At 44.7% G+C, this 27,068-nt stretch overlaps 1 protein-coding gene across 2 annotated transcripts in view; it reads left to right on the top strand.

Annotated features, from left to right (window-relative positions):
- Positions 1 to 27,068, top strand: part of LOC124605752 (tubulin polymerization-promoting protein homolog) — a 460,410-nt gene that overhangs the window by 349,409 nt on the left and 83,933 nt on the right. For both annotated transcript variants that reach the window (XM_047137635.1, XM_047137636.1), the window contains 2 exons: positions 4,342 to 4,515; positions 25,296 to 25,476. In XM_047137635.1, the coding sequence (XP_046993591.1) occupies positions 4,342 to 4,515; positions 25,296 to 25,476 (355 nt within the window). The remainder of the gene's footprint in view (positions 1 to 4,341; positions 4,516 to 25,295; positions 25,477 to 27,068) is intronic.

A 27,068-nucleotide genomic window follows, 5' to 3' on the forward strand; every position in this document is an offset into this window, starting at 1 on the left:
TTGGTCCAGTGTACCCTACTGGTTTTAGGTTGCTCAAATAATTTTAGAGACGCGCATTACGAAGATATTCCTTATGATTATATCTTGATTATCTTCCGATAATGTGGTACAGAGTCGAACGCCTTTTGCGAATGTAGTAAATCGGAATCTACCTCTTCATCTGCGTCTACTGTCTGTAAGTCAAAGTCTGTGAGAAAAAACTTCTGATGTTTCGGGTGACTGGAGTGAATCCTCGAGACATTTCTGCTCCCTCGGCGTGGCCGCTTGTAGATGTAGTCTCGTCGCAAAAGATAAAAAAATTAGTCATTCTCGCAGGATCTAGATTTTACCGTGTCTGATTATATGGACACTTATAATCAATCATGTCTTTCTTTTTGGACATCCTAGTATTACATGATTCATGGTTTCTTCTTCCCCACAGAAAGGGTTTCGATCAGCCCCAAGCGAAGTAAGTATGTGAATTTAACTCGTGCAACAGTTGTACATAATCCTCTTGACACAGTTTGCTTCACATTCCAATGAGTTGTCGGCACCACAGGGCGCACCGCTCTAAAATGTTTCCCTTTGTCGTTCGTTTTCCTCCTCCATCTTTCGTCCCACATCATTCACATCGCCCTTTTAAGTTATTCTACGAAGTCTGTGTGCGGTACCTTTAGATGACATGTGATTCTTGAAGCTGCACCTTGTTTATCCGGTTGGTCGGTGTGTTCGTTGCCACGGATGTCGCTATGCCTTTGACCTCGATTGTTGTGGCGTATTCTTGCTGAGAGCCTAAACGATTGTGTTGTTGTGTCGCTATGTAAACTGGATTTTCAAGATCATGACTGCTGTCCGAGATAATAATTTTGTCGTCAATGCAGTTTCCTGCTTACTTAGGGCTTTCAAAATGACCACAGCTCCGCCTCGTAGTAGATTTTTTCAAAGCTAATTTATAGCGTCTCCAAACTTGTGTTGTCACCTCTGAAGAAAGTAGTGTGGTGTCCAGAGAAGTCGCAACGCTAGAATACTGCAGTTTAATGCAGGAAGACCTACGGTGGATCGACACTTGAGGCGGGAGTTGGCTACTGACCCTCAACGTAAACAAATGTAAATTACTACGAATAAATAGGCGGAAAGACCCATTTCTATATAACGCACTGGAAGAAGTCACATCCTTTAAACATCTGAAAGGGTCCGTAAGGAGCGATTTAAAGTGGACGACCACATAAAATTAAACGTAGGAAAGGCCGATGCCAGATTGAGATTCAGGGGGAGAACCCTCAGGAAGTACAGTGTACCCTCGAAGGAGACAGCTCGCAAAACTTGTGTTCTGAAATTTCCTGGCAGATTAAAACAGTGTGCCGGACCGAGACTTGAAATAGGGACATTTGCCTCTACCAACCGAGCTACCCAAGCACGACTCACGGCCCGCCGTCGCAGCTTCGATTCTGCCAGTGCCTCGTCTCCTACCTTCCAAACTTCACAGAAGCTCTTCTGCGAACCTGCAGAACTAACACTCGTGGAAGGAGGGATACTGCGGAGACATGGCTTAGCCACTGCCTGGGGGATGTTTCCAGAATGAGATTTTCACTCCGCTGCAGAGTGAAAATATCATTCTGAAAACTTTCGCTTTGATGATCATTTGGGACCCATACGAGAAAAGGTTGGCAGAATAAATGGAGAAGATCCAAAGAAGAGCAGCACGTTTCGTCCCAGGTTCCTTTAGTAGGCGCGAAAGCGCACGGAGCTCTTGCAACTCTAGTGGTAGGCGCTACAAGAGAGGCCTCGTGCACCACAGTACGATTTACTGTTAAAGTTCTGCGAGCATCTTCTCCTAGAAGAGTCAACCAATACCTTTTTCTGCGTGTATTTCGCGAAAAGTTCATGCAGGTAAAATGAGCGTTTCGAGTTAACATGGAGGCTTACCAACAATCGCACTTCCCGCACACCATATGCAACTGGAGAAGGAAAGTAAAAATGGCGCACAAAGTACCCTCCAGAGTATGGGTGTAGATGTAGGTATGGACGGCAGTGATCGCGCTTTTTACGTCGCTCGCACAATGCCCGGCGACGCTCGCCATGTCAATTTTTTCCTGACTACTTTGCGAGCTCGCTGGTCGCAACTTTAAGAATATGCTCACAGTATGGCTCAACTAATGCAAGCAGATACGAGGCATTTTCAGAAAATAAGTGTACTAGACTTTTATATTTTCTTTTAGAAAGTATGTGTTTAAAAAGTTAAAAGATACTGTTGACTATTTTTTTTCACTTAACCATCATCCCATTCAATGCATGTTCTGAGCTGTGGCACATACTTCTTTATGCGCAGCCGGCTCCATCCCCCATCTCAGAAACTCTTTCTGCACTTGCTCGTCGGTTGATGTGTGCCTTCAGGGAGATGAAAGGATGATAATCTGAAGGCGTTAATTCAGGGGAGTAGTGGGGGTGGTTCAACCCACCGCAGCCAAATCAGTTCAGGAGCACATCGTAGGCTAAGCCTACGCAACGACGGGCGCTGTGAAACAAGCGCGCTTCCCTCGTCAGCATTCCTCTCTTTTACATTGACTGTTCCTTTTGAGTTTTTTCAGGGTCTCAAAATATCGCTGTGTAACGATGCCCCCCCCCCCCCGCCCCCCTCCCCGAAGTGAAACTTCGGACGAAATTATGCCTTTTCGGTCTCAAAATACTGAAGCCACGATTTTTTTTTCCCAAAATTGTGAGTCTTTTTTTTTAGGTGGGGAATGGTTGTGTCACCATTGTGGCGACTGTTCTTTTAGTCTCACGCGTGTAATGAGCCACCCATGTTTCGTCTCCAGCACACTGGAGCGCAAAAGATCCTCATCTTCCAATTCAAATCGTTCAAGAAACTTGCAGGCTGTAATGTTATGTGAGCCTTACTGTTTTGGGGCCCATCTTGTGCACAGTTGTGATATCCCAGCGTTTCTGTGAGTTTCTCGTATTGAATAAGAGAATTCTGCAGATCGCAGAAATTTCATCCACTGTCAGTCGGAGGTCTCTACGAACAGTTTCTTCGATTTTTTTGCACCAACTCATCAGTCAGAATGGAAGGCGTTCTATTTCTCTGTTCGCCGTGCACGTTTGTTCTGCCCCCACTAAACTCTCTATACCACTTAAACGCAATTCTTCTGTTAGTAATACCATCGCCGTAAACCGTTTCGATTCGCGAAAAAACTTCAGTCGGCGTTACTCCTTCCACGAGCAGGAAGCCGATCACATCACGTGGCTCGTACTTGGCGGGATTTCTTACCGACATCTTCCACGCAACTGCACACTACAACATCTACATCCATGTCCATACTCCGCAAGCCACCTGACGGTGTGTGGCGGAGGGTACCTTGAATACCTCTATCGGTTCTCCCTTCTATTCCAGTCTCGTATTGTTCGTGCAGGGAAAGATTGTCGGTATGCCTCTGTGTGGGCTCTAATCTTTCTGATTTTATCCTCATGGTCTCTTCCTCATATACGTAGGAGGGAGGAATATATTGCTACTGGGCGTCTCTCTTGCAGAGTCTTCGCGATTACTAAATGGTCCTGTAACGAAGCGCGCTGCTCTCCGTCGGATCTTCTCTATCTCTTCTATCAACCCTATCCGGCACGGATCCCACACCGGTGAGCAGTATTCAAGCAGTGGGCGAACAAGTGTACTGTAACCTACTTCCTTTGTTTTCGGACTGCATTTCCTTAGGATTCTTCCAATGAATCTGTCTGGCATCTGCTTTACCGACGATTAATTTTATATGGTCATTCCATTTTAAATCATTCCTAATGCCTACTCCCAGATAATTTATGGAATTAAGTGTTTCCAGTTGCTGACCTGCTATATTGTAGCTAAATGGTAAAGGATATTTCTTTCTATGTATTCGCAGCACATTACACTTGTCTACATTGAGATTCAATTGCCATTTCCTGCACCATGCGTCAATTCGTTGCAGATCCTCCTGCATTTCAGAACAATTTTCCATTGTTACAACCTCTCGATTTACTACAGCATCATCCGCAAAAAGCCTCGGTGAACTTCCGATGTTATCCACATGGTCTCATATATATATATATATATATATATATATATATATATATATATATATATATATATATATATATCGACACTCCCCTGCGGCACACCTGAAATCACTCTTACTTCGGAAGACTTCTCTCCATTGAGAATGACAACGTGAGTTTACGTACTACCGTATCCCAACGATGCTACCTCTGGTCAGCATCACCAAAACTTTAAAAAACGACATGCCTTTATTCTCACAGTACATTTACTCTCTGGGCATGTCTAGTAAAGTGTGTTATTGTGTTCTGCTGTAATAAGGACACTTCGATGTGCTGTTTCAGATGTGCGACACGGCGCCTGCCTCCTCCTCCTCCGCCCCCGGAGTCGAGGCCAGCCCCGCCAAGGCGGAGGATGGGGGCGTCCAGCCGTCTCCACCCCCACCTGCTGCCGCCCCCAAATCGGAGGCGGAGGCGCCCAAGCAGCCTGTGGACGACGACAAGCCACCTGACAACAAGGTGAGGTTCCGGCCCACAATCAGCAAGCCTGACGCTTCCTACGCCCTGTCACAAAAGGTACTACAGCTAGGCTCTGCTAACTATTGGCTGTGATGTCTTAGGGCAATTGATGTAAACTGTGTGAGCGAACGGGTGGTATTCTGTCATTCTACGCAACGGATTGATCTGAGATGTACCCTTTACCCTGTGGCTCCTGCAAGATGCAATTTCCACCCCCACACTACTACAGAAGTCAGACAGACGCTTCCAACGATCTAAAGAGAAATGCCTGAAAAACTTTCAGCAATAAGTATCTTCTGGAGTCGTCCGCTGTAAGGAAATGACACAAAAATTCACAAAATTTCTTACGTAACTAGTCGGATACTTGGGTACTGGATTAGTGCCAGTAAGTGTAAGAAAAACATGAGACTAACGAAAATTATTATTTTTTTTGCAAAAATTCTGAGAAATCACAATGGCACTTTTAGTTATGAACTGAACAAGTTATTCCTGGGTTCTTTTCGGAATGTGAAGTTACCTCTTAAGGATAGGATTTGCTAATGAAATTTCTATACAAAGTTTAAGATTGTTATTGACTTGACAGAATGGCTGAGAGCCGCGCCTACACAACTTGAATAATTATCTGTTAGAATGTTGCTAGGTACGGTCAAGGCTGTCGCGTGTGAAATGCAGTGAAGTGTACTGTTGTGGAGGAAATATGGGGCTCGCAACAGCTGTAGCGCACAATACCGTAAGCTGCGATGACACGGGGTCGTTCTCCCTTTCACTCTGGCATACGCTGTCTGCTCTACGGGCGGTCGCCGGCCGAGGTAGATAGGTTGACTCGTCCTCTGAAGGGACCGGCCGCCTGGCGTGCGGTTTGCCTCTCCCAAACCAAAAGCTTTAGTGACCGTCGTGTCTTGAAAGTGTGTGTGTACGCCAGGCTCGAGTATTTCAAGCTCGGTGCGCACTTGCGATTTACTTGTTATTTGCATATCGTTTACATGAATTCATACAACTTTGACTTTATCTTATCGAATTTGGGGTTCGAATGAAGCGTCTTGATGTGCGGTATATGATTGTGAGGGCGGAATACGTAAGCAATGATGGTCAGGAGACCAAGACGTCTTACAACTGGAAGGCGGAAGACTTATAATGAAACTGTTAAAGACAAAACGTTGTAGTAAGGATTGGCGATGTGCGAACAGGTGTTAGGCAAGGATGTTATTTGTAACCAATGCTTTTCTGTATTTATGAACAGATAAATCTATAGAAAAAACAAGATGCATATTTATAGGGGAAGACAGATAAGCATGCAGATAATCAACCATGTTGGCCCAATATGAGAAAGAACAACGATTTGATATGGACCGATCGTGAAAGAGAGGTGAGTTGGGGGGGGGGGGGGGGGATGAGAATAAATATGGAAAAGACCAAAGTAGTGAAAATCAGCAAATACACTCCTGGAAATGGAAAAAAGAACACATTGATACCGGTGTGTCAGACCCACCATACTTGCTCCGGACACTGCGAGAGGGCTGTACAAGCAATGATCACACGCACGGCACAGCGGACACAACAGGAACCGCGGTGTTGGCCGTCGAATGGCGCTAGCTGCGCAGCATTTGTGCACCGCCGCCGTCATTGTCAGTCAGTTTGCCGTGGCATACGGAGCTCCATCGCAGTCTTTAACACTGGTAGCATGCCGCGACAGCGTGGACGTGAACCGTATGTGCAGTTGACGGACTTTGAGCGAGGGCGTATAGTGGGCATGCGGGAAGCCGGGTGGACGTACCGCCGAATTGCTCAACACGTGGGGCGTGAGGTCTCCACAGTACATCGATGTTGTCGCCAGTGGTCGGCGGAAGGTGCACGTGCCCGTCGACCTGGGACCGGACCGCAGCGACGCACGGATGCACGCCAAGACCGTAGGATCCTACGCAGTGCCGTAGGGGACCGCACCGCCACTTCCCAGCAAATTAGGGCCACTGTTGCTCCTGGGGTATCGGCGAGGACCATTCGCAACCGTCTCCATGAAGCTGGGCTACGGTCCCGCACACCGTTAGACCGTCTTCCGCTCACGCCCCAACATCGTGCAGCCCGCCTCCAGTGGTGTCGCGACAGGCGTGAATGGAGGGACGAATGGAGACGTGTCGTCTTCAGCGATGAGAGTCGCTTCTGCCTAGGTGCCAATGATGGTCGTATGCGTGTTTGGCGCCGTGCAGGTGAGCGCCACAATCAGGACTGCATACGACCGAGGCACAAAGGGCCAACACCCGGCATCATGGTGTGGGGAGCGATCTCCTACACTGGCCGTACACCACTGGTGATCGTCGAGGGGACACTGAATAGTGCACCGTACATCCAAACCCATCGTTCTACCATTCCTAGACCGGCAAGGGAACTTGCTGTTCCAACAGGACAATGCACGTCCGCATGTATCCCGTGCCACCCAACGTGCTCTAGAAGGTGTAAGTCAACTACCCTGGCCAGCAAGATCTCCGGATCTGTCCCCCATTGAGCATGTTTGGGACTGGATGAAGCGTCGTCTCACGCGGTCTGCACGTCCAGCACGAACGCTGGTCCAACTGAGGCGCCAGGTGGAAATGGCATGGCAAGCCGTTCCACAGGACTTGATCCAGCATCTCTACGATCGTCTCCATGGGAGAATAGCAGCCTGCATTGCTGCGAAAGGTGGATATACACTGTACTAGTGCCGACATTGTGCATGCTCTGTTGCCTGTGTCTATGTGCCTGTGGTTCTGTCAGTGTGATCATGTGATGTATCTGACCCCAGGAATGTGTCAATAAAGTTTCCCCTTCCTGGGACAATGAATTCACGGTGTTCTTATTTCAATTTCCAGGAGTGTATAACACTTTCGTCAAAATATCAATGGCCATCCCATATTTTGTCAGTGGTGTTTCGTACACTGCAGAGATTTCGTTGGAAAGCCCTTAAATTTCCTCCAAACAGTCTCGGTCTCGGTCTCCATATTTTTTGAGTCCTGAAGGAAGACATTCGCGGCCGTCGGTTTGCTTCGGATGAAGAGGTGCACTCCTGAGTTCTGTAGGCAGCCGCAAACATTTTTCCACGAAAGGTCCATCAAACTAATCTTCGGACTGAAGACCACAACAGCACATTCCCCATTGCAGATACCGGGAATTGTCTGAGGGCTGTTGTTACGGCATTAAGTGCATATGAAGGGCTTATTTCAATAGTGGTACAAGTTCATTTTTGTTCATTCTGAGATACAGAGTCCTAAAGTTAAATGAGTGCTGAAAAATCTGCAGTTGAGATACCAGAAACTTTAAAACGTATGGCTTCTTGCTAGAGATGACCCTTTCTTTCTGTTTGTTTGGACCATTAATGTCAGAAGCATTATAGACAGAAAAGTGGAGGTAATGGACTTGTACCACTATTGAAATAAGCCCTTCATATGTACCTATTCATTTTGTCGCATAACACTAGTGCATGTATTTGAGCGGTGTCTGTTCTGTCGGCTACACCTATGCTTTGAAGAGGGAGGGCGGGAGGGGGGGGGGGGCGTAGCCGGTTTACACCTAGTCCACAGTGTGAGCGTTTTAACTTCACAATACCTACTGAATCCACGTCTCTTTGACATGAGCAGTAAAAATCATCACTACAGGAACAAACGTGATATAGTACTGAACGAAGTGTTTTGTAGTTTAAGAGTGGAGAATCTGCAAAAAAAAAAATAATAATAATAATAATACTATCTCTGCTTTCACAGCCTTCGAGATAAAGACCAGCCGTTGCATCCTGAAACAGAAGCGGTGGTGGTCCCGAGGAGGTTTACGTGCCGAAAGTATGGTTTTTTTGAGAGACTCCGTTTTCTGGAAACGCGCAGATAGAGTAGCTTCTCTAATAGATAACTTGAGAGTTCTGAATAAACACAATCAGTTATGTACAGTTAATGATAGCTATTTAACAGGTAGACGAATAACATGAGATTTCTGAATAAACACAATTAATTAATTAATTACAATTGATGATACCTATTAAATTTTAAATCTTTTTATTACAACAGTGTGCATTTATTATGGTATGTTTTACTTTCTGCTGAAGTAACGAAATGTAAATTGCCGTTCCGCCACTGGTAGAATATTATTGCTGCATTCTGTAGATTGTCCAGCTTTCAAAAGATACTGCTGACTTTTTTAAAACAATTAAAGCATCTATAAAAAAATGGGCTGTTTTCTGTCAATGCAAATGTGGGAAATGCGCATGCAATTTTCTCTTTTGACTCCTACAAACGTTTTAACGAGTAAAGAAGAACTATGTAACACCTACATTCATTATTTAGTCATCATTGGTTTAAAAGAGCAGGTGGACGACACTGTAATTTTCACTCTAGCCATTGTGTAAGTGCTTTACTTGCAGAAAGCATTTGAATTACCATCTCTAACTAAACGATCTTTCAAAATACCTTCAAAATACTTCAAAATGTGTTTATCCAAGAACGCAAGCTTGACCATGCAGGTAGAGGATATTCGAGTTTTTCCTTGAGAAAATTGTAACTTTTCTGCGATGCGGCGCGCAAAGTAATCGACTTGCAAATGTCCTCTTTGACCCATCGAACCTTTTTTGACAGCTGTAACACACTACTAATTTGATTAAGCGAAAATATTTTGCCTAGTATTCGATTAATTTCACGAGACGTAAGTGCAGTTTTATTACTTTCTTCATAATTCAGACGTCGTTTTTTTGATGACATCTGACTCCGAAGATCTTTATCACGGGCTCGCGATTTGTTTCACATGTTGATGAGCTTTTCTCCTCTGTAATGCCGCTGTGGAATTCTGTACACTGGCTTTATCTGAATAATTACAAACAACTTCATGTGTAAATGTAGATTTATCAGCACCTTTTTACAGTGGTGAAAGATTTTCTAACGTCTCTACGCTTTTTTGATGGCTCTCACCGTTGTTGAAACATTCCTTCCTTTCTTGTGTTGCACGTGGTGTGCTATCACACCGGCGCTGCTGCTGCAAGCAAATTACACAGTGGAAATGCATCGCTCTGAAGCACTCTTTCTGGCGGAAGTTTAGCAGTTCTGAACGCAAGTTTCTTACGTAATCATTTTCTTCGAAATGACAATATCATATTTTAGCATTTGCAACATTCACAGCGCCTTTTCTACAGCGTTACGACAGCCAAATCTCATGCAGACTTGTATCACAAGGAAAAGCATGAAACCCACTTCAGTCCCTCTAGCGTCGCGATTGTGAGGTTTACGGCCAACAACATCACAACGTGGCATTGCTTTCACACGCACAAAACACTTCAGTTTTCAAATCATTCCCTACACATAAGCAACTAAGCGAAAGCGACAACTCTGGCTCAAGTTGTAAACTCCCTCTTACTAATCGGTCTATCGTGCTTGCGATATAAAATAAGACTGTGGATCGCGTGTATGCCTAATGGGTTTTTTCTAATTGTATAAGGCTATGTTTCCCGAAATAGTGATACCGATAAGTAGGAGGAAAGTTTACAACCGACCCTTCTGATGGAAAGTCTACTAAAAGTAAAAGTAATTAAATCGAACAGGGCTATAATTTGGAAAAATGAAAGTTATTTTGTGCATTCACTCACGAACAACACTGGACAGAAAGGGGGTACCATAGTCATGAATCCAACATAACGTCATCACAGAAATTTAGAAAAAAAGCAAGCACTTTTTACTTCACAGTTACTTATTTTGCAAATTGGCTTTCATATTGTTGTCTGAACAACTGAGCCTTTTTTACTGACTTGAACAGTATTCAATACTAGAATACGTACCAAACCAAACAGCCATGTGCTCCAAGCTATATGTAAAATAAATAAAACTTCTGCATTTTTAATTTGTGCATTTCTTTAGATTTGGATTTTTTCCAGTGATTGAGTCTCAAACTTGGAAAATGAAATAGCTTTACTTTAGTCATATACTGAAGCCTCTGTTGTACAACAGTTAATTGAAAGTAGACTGAGGCTAAAATTCTTAAAAGAGAAATTATTCATTAATAAACTGGCCGTAACTATTCAATTTGTTTCTTATGACACTCAGTTATCAAATTAAGGAAGAAAAGGAACAAGGATCCTGCTTGGTAACAGTGTCTGGTGCCAATGAGGACACAATTGCCCTGAGTTTAACTGATTATTATTTAAATAAATCTTATCAATCAAATCACATTCAGTTGTACTGCTGGGTTAGCCATTAACACTTTCTACGAATGAACAGTCTTACTTCAGAGCTGTGCATACGACGAAACTCGGAGCTGACGACGGAACTGTGTTGCCGGAACTGCTGCTGTTGTTGAAGACGGTAGCATATTGTGGAGCCACTGCTAATTACAGGAACGGGCAATCGTAATTAATACAGCCTCTTCCGCCCGTCCACTGTCCGTACTCCTGCTCTAGACATCTGGCCGGCGCGTACATGCTGCCGCCGAAAATGGCACTCTACTGCGAGAGCCACACTTCCCCACACTACAAGCGCTGGAACCCGTCTCTCCCTCTCTCCGCGCGCTCTGCGCAACAACTCCCTTCGCAAAGATTTTACAACGCACAAGCACTGCTATTATCGTCGATGCAAATAACAATTCTTTTGGCTTTTTCCCAGAGCTTACAAGTTTCACAGTAAAACACAGATAAATACCATGAAACGTCAACAGACTTCTACCTAAATGTAAACATACAGTGAAGCAATGCCCTTACACATTAAAAGAAAGCATTTAAATTACAAATATTTACATGCAATTTTTTAAAAAGTTATATATCGGTAGCAGGTGCCATGCATCCTGCATTTTCGGTGTTACAAAGTTTAAAAGAATAGTTAACCACGCACTGGATAGGAATGTAGCAGTAGAACAGTTAATAATAGGAGGGAACCTCCATGGTATGCAAACACTGTACAGAAACTTCTAAAAAAAACAGAGATTATGGCATAACAATTGTAAAACGAAGCGTAGGGCTACATACACAGAGATGCTGAATGAAACGCGAGTGGCTGTCGAGGGAGCAATGCGCGATGTCTTCAGCGACTACCGTAGCAGAATACTGTCAAGTGATCTTTCACATAACCGAAAGAAATTCTGGTCGTATGTAAAAGCTGTTAGTGGCACCAAAGTTTATGTCCAGTCCCTAGCGAATGAGATAGGAACTTAAATTGAGGGTAGCAAAGCAAAAGCTGAAATGCTCAACTCCGTTTTCAAATGTCCCTTTACGAAGAAAAATCTAGGAGAATTGCTCAAGTTTAATCCTCCTACCACTGAAAAGATGAATTAAATAAGTATTAGCGTCAGTGGTGTTGAGAAACAGCTGAAATCGTTAAAACTGAACGAAGCTCCAGGCCCCAACGGAATCCCTGTCAAATTCTATACTGAATTTTCGGCTGAGTTCGCCCATCTTCTAACTACAATCTGTCGTAGATCCCTCGAACAAAAAACCGTACCCCGTTTTGGAAAAAGTCACAGGTCACACCCGTCTACAGGAAGGACAGTAGAAGCGATCCACAAAACTACCGTCTAATATCCTTGACATCAATTTGTTGTAGAATCTTACAACATATTCTGAGCTCAAACTTAATGAGATAGTTTGAGGAGAATGACCTCCTCGACGCCATCCAGCATGGATTTCGAAAACATTGAACATGTGAAACCTTATTCACACTTTTCTCATGTTATATACGCAAAGCTTTGGATCAAGGCAACGAGGTAGATGCAGTGTTTCTTGATTTCCAAAAACCATTTGACTCAGTACCGCACCTATGCTTATTGTCAAAAGTACGATCATATCAGGTATCAAGTGAAATTTGTGACTGGATTGAGGACTTTTCTATATGGAGGACACATCATGTTATCTTATACGGAGAGTCATCGTCAGATGTAGAAGTAACTTCGGGTCTGCCTCAGGGAAGTGTGTTGGGACCCTTGCTGTTAATGTTGTATGTTAATGACCTTGCAGACAACATTAATAGTAAAATCAGGCATTTTGCAGATGATGCAGCTGTCTTTAATGAAGTATTGTCTGAGAGAAGCTGCCTAAATATTTAATCAGATCTTGATAAGATTTCAACGTGGTGCAGAGATTGGCAACTTGTTCTAAATGTTCAGAAATGTAAAATTGTGCACTTCAAAAAACTAAAAAACGTAGTATCCTATGACTATAATATCAATGAGTCACTGCTCGAACAGGACAACTCGCACAATTACATGGCTGTAACACTTTGTAGGGTTATGGAAAGGAAATATCTCACAGATTCAGTAGTGCACTAGAGTTTATTAGTAGAACACTGGGGAAGTGCAATCAGTCTACAAAGGAGATTGCTTACAAATCACTCGTGCGACCGGTTCTAGAATACTGCTAAACTCTGTGGCACCCGTACTAGATAGGTCTAACAGAGGATACTGAACTACACAGAGAAGGGCAGCACAAATGGTCACAGGTTTGTTTTATCCGTGTGACAGTGCCACAGAGATACCGAAGAAGCTGAAGTGGAAGATTCTTGAATATAGACGTAAACTGTCCCGAGAAAGTCTAAAAATGGTTCAAATGGCTCTGAGCACTATTGGACTTAACATCTGAGGTCATCAGGCCCCTAGACTTAGAACTACATATACCCAACTAACCTAAGGACATCACACACATCCATTCACGAGGCAGGATTCGAACCTACGACCGTAGCAGCAACACGGTTCCGGACTGAAGCGCCTAGAACCGGGAAAATCTATTAGCAAAGTTTCAAGAACGGGCTCTTACTGATTACTCTAGGAATATACACTAGCGATCATTAAAATTGCTACACCAAGAAGAAATGCAGATGATAAACGGGTATTCATTGGACAAATATATTATACTAGAAATGACATGTGATTACATTTTCACGCAATTTGCGTGCATAGATCCTGAGAAATCAGCACCCAGAACAACCACCTCTGGCCGTAATAACGGCCTTGATACACCTGGGCATTGAGTCAAACTGAGCTGAAAAGTAACGTCGACTGTTCAAAGTGCCGTCAATGCGAACAAAAGGTGACTGAGACGTGTAACCAATGGCAGCCCATACCATCACGCCGGGTGATACGCCAGTATGGCGATGACGAATACATTCTTCCAATGTGTGTTCACCGCGATATCGCCAAACACGGATGCGACCATCATGATGCTGTAAACAGAACCTGGATTCATCCGAAAAAATGACGTTTTGCCATTCCTGCACCCAGGTTCGTCGTTGCGTACACCATCGCAGGCGCTCCTGTCCGTGATGCAGCGTCAAGGGTAACCACAGCCACGGTCTCCGAGCGGATAGTCCATGCTGCTGCAAACGTCGTCGAACAGTTCGTGCAGATGGTTGTTGTCTCGCAAACGTCCCCATCTGTTGACTCAGGGATCGAGACGTGGCTGCACGATCCGTTACAGCCATGCGGATAAGATGCGTGTCATCTCGACTGCTAGTGATACGAGGCCGTTGGGATCCAGCAAGGTGTTCCGTATTACCCTCCTGAATCCACTGATTCCATATTCTGCTAACAGTGATTGGATCTCAACCAACGCGTGCAGGAATGTCGCGATACGATAAACCGCAATCGCGATAGGCTACAATCCGACCTTTATCAAAGTCGACAACGTGATGGTACGCATTTTTCCACCTTACACGAGGCATCACAACAACGTTTCACCAGGCAACGCCGGTCAACTGCTGTTTGTGTATGAGAAATCAGTTGGAAACTTTCCTCATGGCAGCACGTTGTGGGTGTCGCCACCGGCGCCAACCTTGTGTGAATGCTCTGAAAAGCTAATCATTTGCATATCACAGCATCTTCTTCCTGTCGGTTAAATTTCGCGTCTGTAGCACGTCACCTTCGTGGTGTAGCAATTTTAATGCCCAGTAGTGTACTATAACCTCCTACGTATCCCTCCCACAGGGATCGTGAGGATAAGATTATTCTAATTAGTGCACGCACAGAGGCATTCAGACAATGATTCTTCCGGCGCTCTAAACGTGAGTGAAACAGGAAGAAACTCTAACAAATGGTACAATGGGACGTAGACTCTGCCGTGCTCGCGGTGGTTCGCAGAGTAGAAATCACAGTCTCCATCATATAAATATGAGGGCGAAGGGTTCCTCGCTGACATCATGCGCATAATGGCAGAAACGCGTTTACTACTGCGCAGCGGTTATTGCGCCCCCGCCTCCTCCCCCAAATGATACAATCTCTACAACAAATTCTTTTGGAAGATACACTACACTTTCCCTCTCCTCCCTCCTGCTCGTCAATCTTTTACACCCATCATGACCATCTTCTTTTGGCTTTGTTGTCTGCTACGGGATATAACGTACCGGCCGCATAGAAAACAAGCGTTGCTGATTTCCTATTACCACTCAACGCCATGATTCCTTGTTGTGTATACGTGCAGTGGTGATATACACCTTGTAGCGCCTCCAATACAACGTCAGCACAGCTCCTTTGTTGCTGACCGCCGTGCCTTAAACACGGAGAAGCCTGCTATCCATTTCGCTATCCTGACCTTTGCTGAAAATTTCTAACTGTTCTCCTACGGCAGGCTAATTCGTCTTGGGGTCACGCTTGATCAGTGGGAATAGTCAAGCGTGATTAAATATACGATGGGACAGCGCAACCTTACAAATTATAAAACTCGATTACGGACTCTAGTACACAGATATATTGTTCATTGGGACCCATGAGTACATTTCCAAGAAATCTCATACACCTAATTAATTAGAAAACAGTGAAAGGAGTGGGGAATGTGCTCTTATTATAGACTAAGCGCCCACTGCTTCGCCGGCCGGAGTGGTCGTGCGGTTCTAAACGCTACAGTCTGGAGCCGAGCGTCCGCTACGGACGCAGGTTCGAATCCTGCCTTGGGCATGGATGTGTGTGATGTCCTCAGGTTAGTTAGGTTTAATTAGTTCTGAGTTCTAGGCGACTGATGACCTCAGATGTTAAGTTCCATAGTGCTCAGAGCCATTTGAACCATTTTTGAACCCACTGCTTCGTTTGCGTTAACTGCATGGTCTGCACAGATTTTTTTTTTTTTTTTGGTTTTCCTTTCATCGAGTTTTTACGTTCTTCACAAATTGCAATACCTCTTATACTTTTCACGCTGATTAAGGCCACAGAAGCGTGGTCCTTTCCGGACGCACTTGTGACCAAGATGCGGTTCTGGCAGCTAGAGTCGGAGGTCTTTATTAATCCTGCATCCTGGGTTCTTGTGGTGACATTTCCAGAGACTTTAATCCTCCGAACGGATATTCCTCTAGAAGTTAAATTCAAATTTTCGTGAACTGAACTTAAAAAATATTATAATACAACGAAATATTTTCATAAAAATTTTTCTCCCCTGTTTCACTCACTCAGGGGTTGAATTTTCAAAAACACTGAAACGTATATTTTTTTGTTTCTAACGGAGAAGCCAAATGCAAATTTTCTGAGATTAAGTTTAAAAAATGCTTTCATAATGAAGTATTTTCATAAAAATTTTCATCTACTATTTTACCCCCTTAGCGGCTCAATTTCCAGAAACACTGAAACAGTATTTTTTAATATCTTATTAAGAAGTCGATATAAGTTATCATAGATGTAGGTTTAAAATGCTTTATTAGTACTTGAATCAAGATTTATATTTAAAACAATTTTATATATTACGCTGTGAGTCCAAGACACACCTGTGTTCGATTTTTTTATTAATATAGGCCTATTATGGCGCGATCGCAATATTCATGAGGTGGTCCTCAGCTGCTTCCCTACAGCTCCAGTCCTTAAGTACTCGGGTAAACCTCTCCATCATGGTGCCCAAGCTGAGTTGGTTCCTGTGGCCAGGAGGTGACGGTATAATCATACTAGACGCGCGTTTCCTGTACATCATTCACCAAGCTCAGAGCGAGTGTACAGCATTATGCGCTATTTAAAACCTCAGTAGTCAAAGAAAACAGCCGACTGTCCAGAGAGGGAATATTTTTTACAGCCAACGTAAGTGATAGAGATGGGCAAAACTGTTCTTTTCAGAGATCGGATCAGAACTGTTCACTCCCTGAAATGAACTAGCTCTTTTTCATGACTCACCACTCATTCACAATAGAAAATAAATGGAAGGCACATTGTCCTTTAAACTTGGTTTATTCCAGTACTATACCTGTATTTTGATCTTATTTGATCCTATTTTGCAGTAACACAGATAATGAGTAAGAATTTTGTATTGTTTATTGAAATTTCCACGATATGACAGTTTTTGATTATTGATTTATTTTGCACTATCGTGGTATTTTGGGTGATCGGAAAATGGTGTAACTTGAGATTTACATTAACAATATATTTGGCTATAATGTATTAAAATTTCATTAACCTTGTACAAATACATCGCAAGCCATATATTTTTAAAGTGAACGTTTCCTTCTGAAGACGCCTAAAATCGCAAAATCCGTACCAGAATAAGGAAAAAAAATATAAATTTGACTGTAAGACTAAAGACATACAGCCTTACGCAGAATAAAACAAGGAAAATATTGCTGTATCACATTTTGCGATACGTTTATCGGTTCGCTCGTAATTAAAGCATAAATTCGAGTGTCCATAATAAAAATCCTATAGTAAGAGGAGTCGTCAGGAACCTAATCTGATCAGTTTAAACAAATAAAACTAAAATAAAAACAAATGATGTATACATAACATAATAATGTAATATACATAGCAGTATTACTACGAAGAACAATATCCAGTAGAGACGAACTCCGATGCAGAGGCGCTGAGTCAAGCAGGTCGAGCCCCGAACTGTATTACTGCGCGAGCTAAGACCGCAGAGACCAGAGTGACACCTGAGTTGCTTTGCTCAATGCTCTGGCTAGAGTCGAGAATGGTGGAATGAGCGTTGAGCGGGCGAGTTCTGTGGGTGGGGGGAGCGGTGAACGGCCACCAGTCACCCGCTCCGAGACAAATATTCCGTTCTCTTGCGCGCAGGTTGTTGCAAGTAGTTCTTATGTTCTCCGCTAGGAGGCTCTCTGTCCTGTTGCTCGCATCAACTGCCCAGAGGGCAGGACATGCGACTGAAACGATCGCCGACGGAGTGCGATGCTTAGCTGCGCCAGAGACTGCACGGCATTTGTGAAACACAAAATCCAATGGGGCACTGCACAATGCAGGCAGCCAAGGTAGAAGCAGGTCAGATGCCGGCGCTGGCTGTGTTGTGTGGCGTGCAGTGTGCTCTGACCAGCAGAGACCCCGCTGATATGCTCCGTCTCTCTCTCTCTCTCTCTCTCTCTCTCTGCTGTGGGAAACGTTTGGAGCTACCGTTCTTTTTTTCTGAATTACTGATTGTTCACTCCTTTGAAAGATTCAACTCTATGAATCAGTTCAGGAGCGGATCCCCCATCTCTAGTAAGTGACTTCGTGTTCGCAGATTTTGGTGACGTTACGTTATGTTGCCAGACTCTGACGTCAGCGCTAGGCACCGTAGAAAGTCCCCACAAGGGCTCACTCTTAACGGAAAACGCCGTCTTTGAGAAAATGTCTGACTTCTTAACACTTTGACTTCCAGGAGGTGGCCAGCGGCCACAGGAAAGCCTCGTGACGAGTGCCGAGTGTCCGGGCCAGTCTGGCGGCGAAAACATCAATTACTAAGCGTGGGGCGATCAAAATGTTAACTGCAAAAACGGCCAGAAAAATTGATGCAAAAACCCTCTATGTCCATGTATCATCTGTAGCCATTTAGTATCCCCTGTCTACACTTCCATCACACATAAAATTTATATAAATACAAAAGTAAATGCTCGTTTGTTCAAAATCGTATATCTCCGTATCCCCTCTATATGTAAAGTGCCATATCGTACACACACTATATATACAGGGTGGTCCATCGATACTGACCGAGCCAAAGATCTCACGAAATAAGCATCAAACGAAAAAACTACAAAGAACGTCTAGCTTGAAGGGGGAAACCAGATTGCGCTATGGTTGGCCCGCTAGATGGGGCTGCCATAGGTCAAACGGATATCAATGGCGTTCTTTTTTTTTTAAACAGGAACCCCCATTTTTATTACAAATTCGTGTAGTATGTAAAGCAATATGAATGTTTTAGTTGGGCCACTTGTTTCGCTTTGTGATAGATGGCGCTGTAGTAGTCACAAATGTATAAGTACGTGGTATCACGTAACATACCGCCAAAGCGATCGGTACTTGCTTCGTGATACATTACCCGTGTTAAAATGGACCGTTTACCAACTGCGGAAAAGGTAGATATCGTGTTGATGTATGGCTATTGTGATCAAAATGCCCAACGGGCGTGTGCTATGTATGCTGCTCGGTATCCTGGACGACATCATCCAAGTGTCCGTACAGTTCGCCGGATAGTTACGTCATTTAAGGAAACAGGAAGTGTTCAGCCATATGTGAAACGTCAACCAAGACCTGCAACAAATGATGATGCCCAAATACGTGTTTTAGCTGCTGTCGCGGCTAATCCGCACATCAGTAGCAGACAAACTGCGCGAGAATCGGTTATCTCAAAAACGTCGGTGTTGAGAATGCTACATCAACATCGATTGCACCCATACCATATTTCTATGCACCAGTAATTGCATGGCGACGTCTTTGAACGTCGTGTACAGTTCTGGCACTGGGCGCAAGAGAAGTTATGGGACGATGACAGATTTTTTGCACGCGTTCTATTTAGCGACGAAGTGTCATTCACCAACAGCGGTAACGTAAACCGGCAAAATATGCACTATTGGGTTACGGAAAATGCACGATGGCTGCGACAAGTGGAACATCCGCGACATTGGTGGGTTAATGTATGGTGCGGCATTGTGGGAGGAAGGATAATTGGCTCCCATTTTATTGATGGCAATCTAAATGGTGCAATGTATGCTGATTTCCTACGTAATGTTCTACCGGTGTTAGTACAAGATGTTTCACTACATGACAGAATTGCGGTGTACTTTCAACATGATGGATGTCAGGCACATAGCTCGCGTGCGGTTGAAGCGGTATTGAATAGCATATTTAATGACAGGTGGATTCGTCGTCGAAGCACCATACCATGGCCCGAACGTTCACCGGATCTGACGTCCCTGGATTTCTTTCTGTGGGGAAAGTTGAAGGATATTTGCTATCGCGATCCACCGACAACATGCGTCAGCGCGTTGTCAATGCATGTGCGAAAATTACGAAGGCGAACTACTCGCTGTTGAGAGGAATGTCATTACACGTATTGCCAAATGCATTGAGGTTGACGGACATCATTTTGAGCATTTATTGCATTAATGAGGTATTTGCAGATAATCGCGCTGTAACAGCATACGTTCTCAGAAATAAGTTCGCAAAGGAATATGTATCAAATTGGAACAACCGAAATAAAATGTTCAAACGTACCTACGTTCTGTATTTTAATTTAAAAAACCTACCTGTTACCAACTGTTCGTCTAAAATTGTGAGCCATATGTTTGTGACTATTACAGCGCCATCTATCACAAAGCGAAAAAAGTTATTTTCGTACTACATGAATATGTAAAAAAATGGGGATTCTATTTTTAAAAAACGCAGTTGATACCCGTTTGACCTATGGCAGCGCCATCTAGCGGCCCGACCATAGCGCCATCTGGTGTCCCCCTTCAAATGGTTCAAATGGCTCTGATCACTATGGGATTTAACATCTGAGGTCATCAGTCCCCTAGAACTTAGAACTGCTTAAACCTAACTAACCTAAGGACATCACAACACCCATGCCCGAGGCAGGATTCGAACCTGGGACCATTGCGGTCGCGCGGTTCCAGACTGTAGCTCCTGGAACCGCTCGGCCACCCCGGGCGACCTTTCCCACTTCGAGATAGACGATTTTTGTTCTTTGTAGTTTCTTCTTTTGGCGATTATTTCGTGAGATATTTGGCCCGGTCACGATCAATGGACCACCCGGTATATATATATATATATATATATATATATATATATATATATATATATATATATATATATATAGTGTTACAAAAAGGTACGGCCAAACTTTCATGAAACATTCCTCACACACAAATAAAGAAAAGATGTTATGTGGACATGTGTCTGGAAACGCTTAATTTTCATGTTAGAGCTCATTTTAGCTTCGTTCTTCCACCTACGCTCAATGGAGCACGTTATCATGATTTCATACGGGATACTCTACCTGTTCTGCTAGAACATCTGCCTTTACAAGTACAACACAACATGTGGTTCATGCACGATGGAGCTCCTGCACATTTCAGTCGAAGTGTTTGTACGCTTCTCAAGAACAGATTCGGTGACCGATGGGTTGGTAGAGGCGGACCAATTCCATGGCCTCCACGCTCTTCTGACCTCAACCCTCTTGACTTTCATTTATGGGGGCATTTGAAAGCTCTTGTCTACGCAACCCCGGTACCAAATGTAGAGACTCTTCGTGCTCGTATTGTGGACGGCTGTGATACAATACGTCATTCTCCAGAGCTGCATCAGCGCATCAGGGATTTCATGCGCCGGAGGGTGGATGCATGTATCCTCGCTAACGGAGGACATTTTGAACATTTCCTGTAACAAAGTGTTTGAAGTCACGCTGGTACGTTCTGTTGCTGTGTGTTTTCATTCCATGATTAATGTGATTTGAAGAGAAGTAATAAAATGAGCTCTAATATGGAAAGTAAGCGTTTCCGGACGCATATCCACATAACATATTTTCTTTCTTCGTGTGTGAGGAATGTTTCCTGAAAGTTTGGCCGTACCCTGTATATACAGGGTGAGTCACCAAACATTACCGCTGGATATATTTTGTAAGCCACAACAAATACTGACGAATCGATTCCACAGACCGAACGTGAGGAGAGGGGCTAGTGTAACTGGTTAACACAAACCATAAAAAAATGCACGGGAGTATGTTTTTTAACACAAACCTACGTTTTTTTAAATGGAACCCCGTTAGTTTTGTTAGCACATCTGAACATATAAACAAATACGTAATCAGTGCCGTTTGTTTCATTGTAAAATGTTAATTATATCCGTAGATATTGTAACATAAAGTTGACGCTTGAGTACCACTCCTCCGCTGTTCGATCGTGTGTATCGAAGAGCACCGAATTACGTAGGGGTCCAAAGGGAACGGTGATGGACCTTAGGTACAGAAGAGACGGGAACAGCACATTACGTCCACATGCTAACACCTTTTTATTGGTCTTTTACACTGACGCACATGTACATTACCATGAGGGGTTAGGTAATACGTGGTTTCCGTTTTCAATTACGGAGTGGAATAGAGTGTGTCCCGACATGTCAGGCCAATAGATGTTCAATGTGGTGACCATCATTTGCTGCACACAATTGCAATCTCTGGCGTAATGAATGTCGTACACGCCGCAGTACATCTGGTGTAATGTCGCCGCAGGCTGCCACAATACGTTGTTTCATATCCTCTGGGGTTGTAGGCACATCACGGTACACATTCTCCTTTAACGTACCCCACAGAAATAAATCCAGAGGTGTAAGATCAGGAGAACGGGCTGCCCAATTTATGCGTCCTCCACGTCCTATGAAACGCCCGTCGAACATCCTGTCAAGGGTCAGTCTAGTGTTAATTGCGGAATGTGCAGGTGCACCATCATGCTGATACCACATACGTCGACGCGTTCCCAGTGGGACATTTTCGAGCAACGTTGGCAGATCATTCTGTAGAAACGTGATGTATGTTGCAGCTTATGGGCCCCTGCAATGAAGTGAGGACCAATGAGGTGGTCGCCAATGATTCCGCACCATACATTTACAGTCCACGGTCGCTGTCGCTCTACCTGTCTGAGCCAGCGAGGATTGTCCACGGACCAGAAATGCATGTTCCGTAGATTCACTGCCCCGTGGTTTGTGAAAACCGCTTCATCGGTAAACAGGTAGAACTGCAACGCATTCTCTGTTAATGCCCATTGACAGAATTGCACTCGATGATTAAAGTCATCACCATGTAATTGCTGATGTAGCGACACATGAAACGGGTGAAAGCGGTGACGATGCAGTATGCGCATGACACTACATTGACTCAGTCCACCGGCTCTCGCAATGTCCCGTGTACTCAAGTGTGGGTTCATGGCAACAGCAGCTAACACACCAACTGCACCCGCTTCTCCTGTGACGGGCCTGTTACGGACCCGTTTGCGTGCTACGACCATACCTGTTGCATACAGTTGGCGGTAGATGTTTTGCAGTGTGCGGCACGTTGGATGCTCTCTGTCCGGGTACCGTTCTGCATACACCCTGCAGGCTTCAGCTGCATTTCGTCGACACTCGCCATAGATGAGTATCATCTCCGCTTTTTCAGAGTTCGAATACACTATGGTCGCAGTTCCTACAGCACTACACTATCACAGACGTCTGGTAACACGGTGTACTACAGTTGGTCTGCGTGCGGAGACGAATGCAGAATAACAATAGCAGCAAGCACTACATGCGGACACTGCGACAGCTAGACCAAACCACAACAGTGCACTACAGCCACACTCGTAAACACAGTCGTCATCGTAAACATGTCCCTGCAGATGCTGCTCGCCGACCATGGCCCGTGTTTGTTACAACACGCAACTGAACGTCGGAGGTTTCAAGCGTCAACTTTAGGTTACAATATCTCCGGATGTAATTAACATTTTACAATGCAACAAACGGCACTGATTACGTATTTGTTTATATGTCCAGATGTGCTAACAAAACTAACGGGGTTCCATTTAAAAAAAACGTAGGTTTGTGTTAAAAAACATACTTCCGTGCATTTTTGTATGGTTTGTATTAAACAATTACACTAGCCCCTCTCCTCACGTTCGGTCTATGGAATCGGTTCGTCAGTATTTGATGTGGTTAACGAAATATATCCAGCGGTAACGTTAGGTGACTCACTATATATATATATATATATATATATATATATATATAGTGTAACATATAGCACTTCAGTAGGTACATAAAACCACACGCGTAGCGTGTATTCGAATGCAACATCGTGTCAAAATTTCAAAGCAAACGGAGATTTATGATTTTGTACAAACAAGCAGTTATATCTACAGAAAGAAAAATGTAAATGTTCTTTCGTTCAAAATCGTGAATCTCCAAAAATTCTTCACCAACTACTTCGAAATTTCTTCACCAATAGATTCGAAATTATGCCACAACGCTGCATTCGAATACACACGTTTTTATACACTTACTTTTAATATATGTAATTTATAAGCAAAAATATGCAATGTGTAAAGGATACATATTCTTAACTGATTTATTTCAAATGTTACTGTAATAAACGCTTGGACACGCACACACACACACACACACACGCGCGCGCGCACACGCACACGCACACGCACACACACACACACACACACACACACATATATATATATATATATATATATATATATATATATATATATATATATATATATATCACATATGCTTAATAATGAAACGTTGTTACAAAACAGGAAAATTGTATCTATTGCTTATCGGAATGTGATCAGAATACTACAGAATCTGAAATCGCAATAACAATAAACAAGTCTAACGTTTTCCCGACGACCGGAGACTGTCTGGTGCTGTGGTGCAAGACTCTCACGTCTCCCGCGGGTGATTAACGTATTGTGTGCAGCCGACCTTGTTCTCAGGACAGACGGCTTCGTCGATCTTCACAATGCTTCTTCTCCGAAGATTATGTGCTGGTTACGGAAATATTACTGACCTACTTCTCTCAGAATACTTGTGTATCAACTTCGCTATATTTCTTCTTCACAATAAGACACTACACAAGTTTCACATGCTCTTTCAATTATCGTAAATCAACTACGTCTGGAAAACATTAGTACTTAACGTATACCATTACAGTCTCTTTCGGTTTTAATGAGCCTTGTGAAAACAGTTCTTGCTCCTAGCAAGTCAAACAACAGTGTTCATGGGCCGGCCGGGCTGGACGAGCGGTTCTAGGCGCCACAGTCTGGAACCGCGCGACCGCTAAGGTCGCAGGTTCGAATCCTGCCTCGGGCATGGATGTGTGTGATGTCCTTAGGTTAGTTAGGTTTAAGTAGTTCTAAGTTCTAGGGGACTGATGACCTCAGATGTCAAGTCCCATAGTGCTCAGAGCCATTTGAACCATTTTGAACAGTGTACATGAGTCTCTAGATGAAACACGTTTCACTTGTTCCCAGCAGTCACTATTTCACTGCCAGCGAGTAGCCCTTTATTACTGCTTGTACTGGACATACGGCTCCCAAGGCGTGCGCAGCCACCACTTGTCAGCGCCGATAGACCGTCACAACTTTAGTCTTCTCGTAATACACGCCCGTCCTGCACACACATAAACCGTGGCGCAGTAGACACAATTTCATCTCTCCCTCTCGTACCTAAAATATCCGGTGTTCGAGACGGTGGAAAGCCGAGGGTCTCTAGAATTTGCGTGGAAATTCTCGAGGCGCTACACAAGGCTTAAAGTCAGAGGTAGAGCAAGAGTGAAAGATGAGAGGGACAAAAGGGTGGGAGTAAATGACGACAGAAACCGGAAAGGAGGAGATGGACAGGGAGGGAGGAAAAGTGGCGATGGTGAGGGAGGGAGGAAGAGAAGATGGACGAGAGACAGGGAGTGGGAGAAGATGGGCAAAAAGAGGGAGAGGAGGAGATTGGGACGTATATCCAATTCTCATACGTAGTAAAGTACACAGGTCTTATCCCATTCAATTTAGCGGCGCGCTTTGTTGCACACTTTGTGTAAACGCCCCAATGCTGCTCGATATGCGAGGTGGAGGTCTCCAGTGGCGCGTGTTTCGCAGGCAGCTGTTGCGGAGGCGAAGGAGGTGACAGTGAACGGGCCGACCAGCCCCCCGGGGGCGGGAGGCGACGCCCGCAAGCCGGCAGCCAACCCCCCGCCAGCAGGAGCCGCCTCTACGCCCACCAAGGCCGCCGCCGCCGCTGCACAGTCTCCAAAGACGCCGCCCCCAGACGCTGCGTCAGGTATGCCTGTCGACTACATAGTAGCTTAATCTGTGCGTTGCTTTGCAGTGTTGTGACATCAGTCAAAGAGTGCCGTACTGCACGCCAAATAAATATTAGTTTCTCCAAGGATGCTACGTAATTACCAGTGAATGTATTCATAAAAGTCATCAGATTTATTTATTTTTTCTTTATTGTTGTTTTTAAACCTGCTTACAGGCAGGCTAGCAGCAGCATACTACGCCGCTCTTTGGCCTCAGAGGAACACAAAAGAGACAAATGAAGACAATGTGAGATAAAAATATGGTGGACATATAAACGGAGACGAACACTTTTTAAAATACATGGAGCCGTTCACGGGCGTAGAGTCCAAGATAAAATTTGTTCAGACACTTGGACACATACATAGACGAAAATTGTCACACGTGAACGTAGGTGCAGAAAACGAATAACACTGAACCACTTAAGCACAAAACGACGGCACACACAGAAACACGAGGCGTTGATCTCCAGCGCGCGAATGTTCACTAACCGTGTACGAGTCCGGGGACCTGCCAAGAGAAGAGGAGGGGGGTGGGAGAGGGAGAGGGAAGAGCAGATGCCATGGGCAGGGGAGATAGGGGGATGGGAGGAAGGGGGAGGGGAAGCCTGGGAGAAGAGGGTTGGGGGAAGGGGACGGGGGGAAAAGGAAAGAGAAGTGAGGGAGGGTGCCGAAAGGAAAGGACACAGGAAAGGGGGGGAGTATCAAAGTTGATAGGAGGGGTAGGTGGAGGAGAGGAGGACATCATCAGGGAGGGGGAGCTGGTGGAAGCCACCTTGGGAGAGGGTAAGGAGGGAGGAGAGATGGAGACCGGGTGGGACGTGGGAATACAGGCACGGCAGTGGGCAGGGGTGAGAGGGGATGGGCGAGACAAGCGCGTGAGGAGGATTGAGTTTGCGGGAGGTGTACAGGATGCGTATCCTTTCAAGGAAAAGGAGAAGATGGGGGAACGGAATGAGATCGTACAGGATCCGCGTGGGGGAGGGAAGACAGATGCGATAAGCGAGGTGGAGAGCATGGCGTTCAAGGATTTGAAGGGATTTGTAAAAGGTAGGGGGGGCAGAGATCCAGGCCGGATGGGCGTAACAAAGGATAGGGCGGATGAGGGATTTATAGGTGTGGAGGATGGTGGAGGGGTCCAGACCCCACGTATGGCCGGAAAGGAGCTTGAGGAAACGGAGTCAGGAGTGTGCCTTGGCTTGGATTGTCTGGAGATGGGGGGTTCAGGAGAGGCGACGGTCGATGGTGACCCCAAGGTACTTGAGGGTGGGGGTGAGGGCGATAGGACGGCCATAGACGGTGAGATAGAAATCAAGGAGGCAGAAGGAAGGGGTGGTTTTGCCTACAATGATCGCCTGGGTTTTGGAGGGATTGACCTTGAGCAACCACTGGTTGCACCAAGTGGTGAACCGGTCAAGATGGGATTGGAGAAGGTGCTGGGAGCGCTGCAGGATGGGGGCAAGGGCAAGGAAGGTGGTGTCATCGGCAAACTGGAGAAGGTGGACGGGGGGTGACGGCGGCGGTATGTCCGCCGTATAGAAAAGGTACAGAAGGGGGGTGAGGACGGAGCCTT

Source organism: Schistocerca americana, chromosome 3 (assembly GCF_021461395.2).
Source record: "Schistocerca americana isolate TAMUIC-IGC-003095 chromosome 3, iqSchAmer2.1, whole genome shotgun sequence".
In the NCBI taxonomy this organism is placed as follows: Eukaryota; Metazoa; Arthropoda; class Insecta; order Orthoptera; family Acrididae; genus Schistocerca; species Schistocerca americana.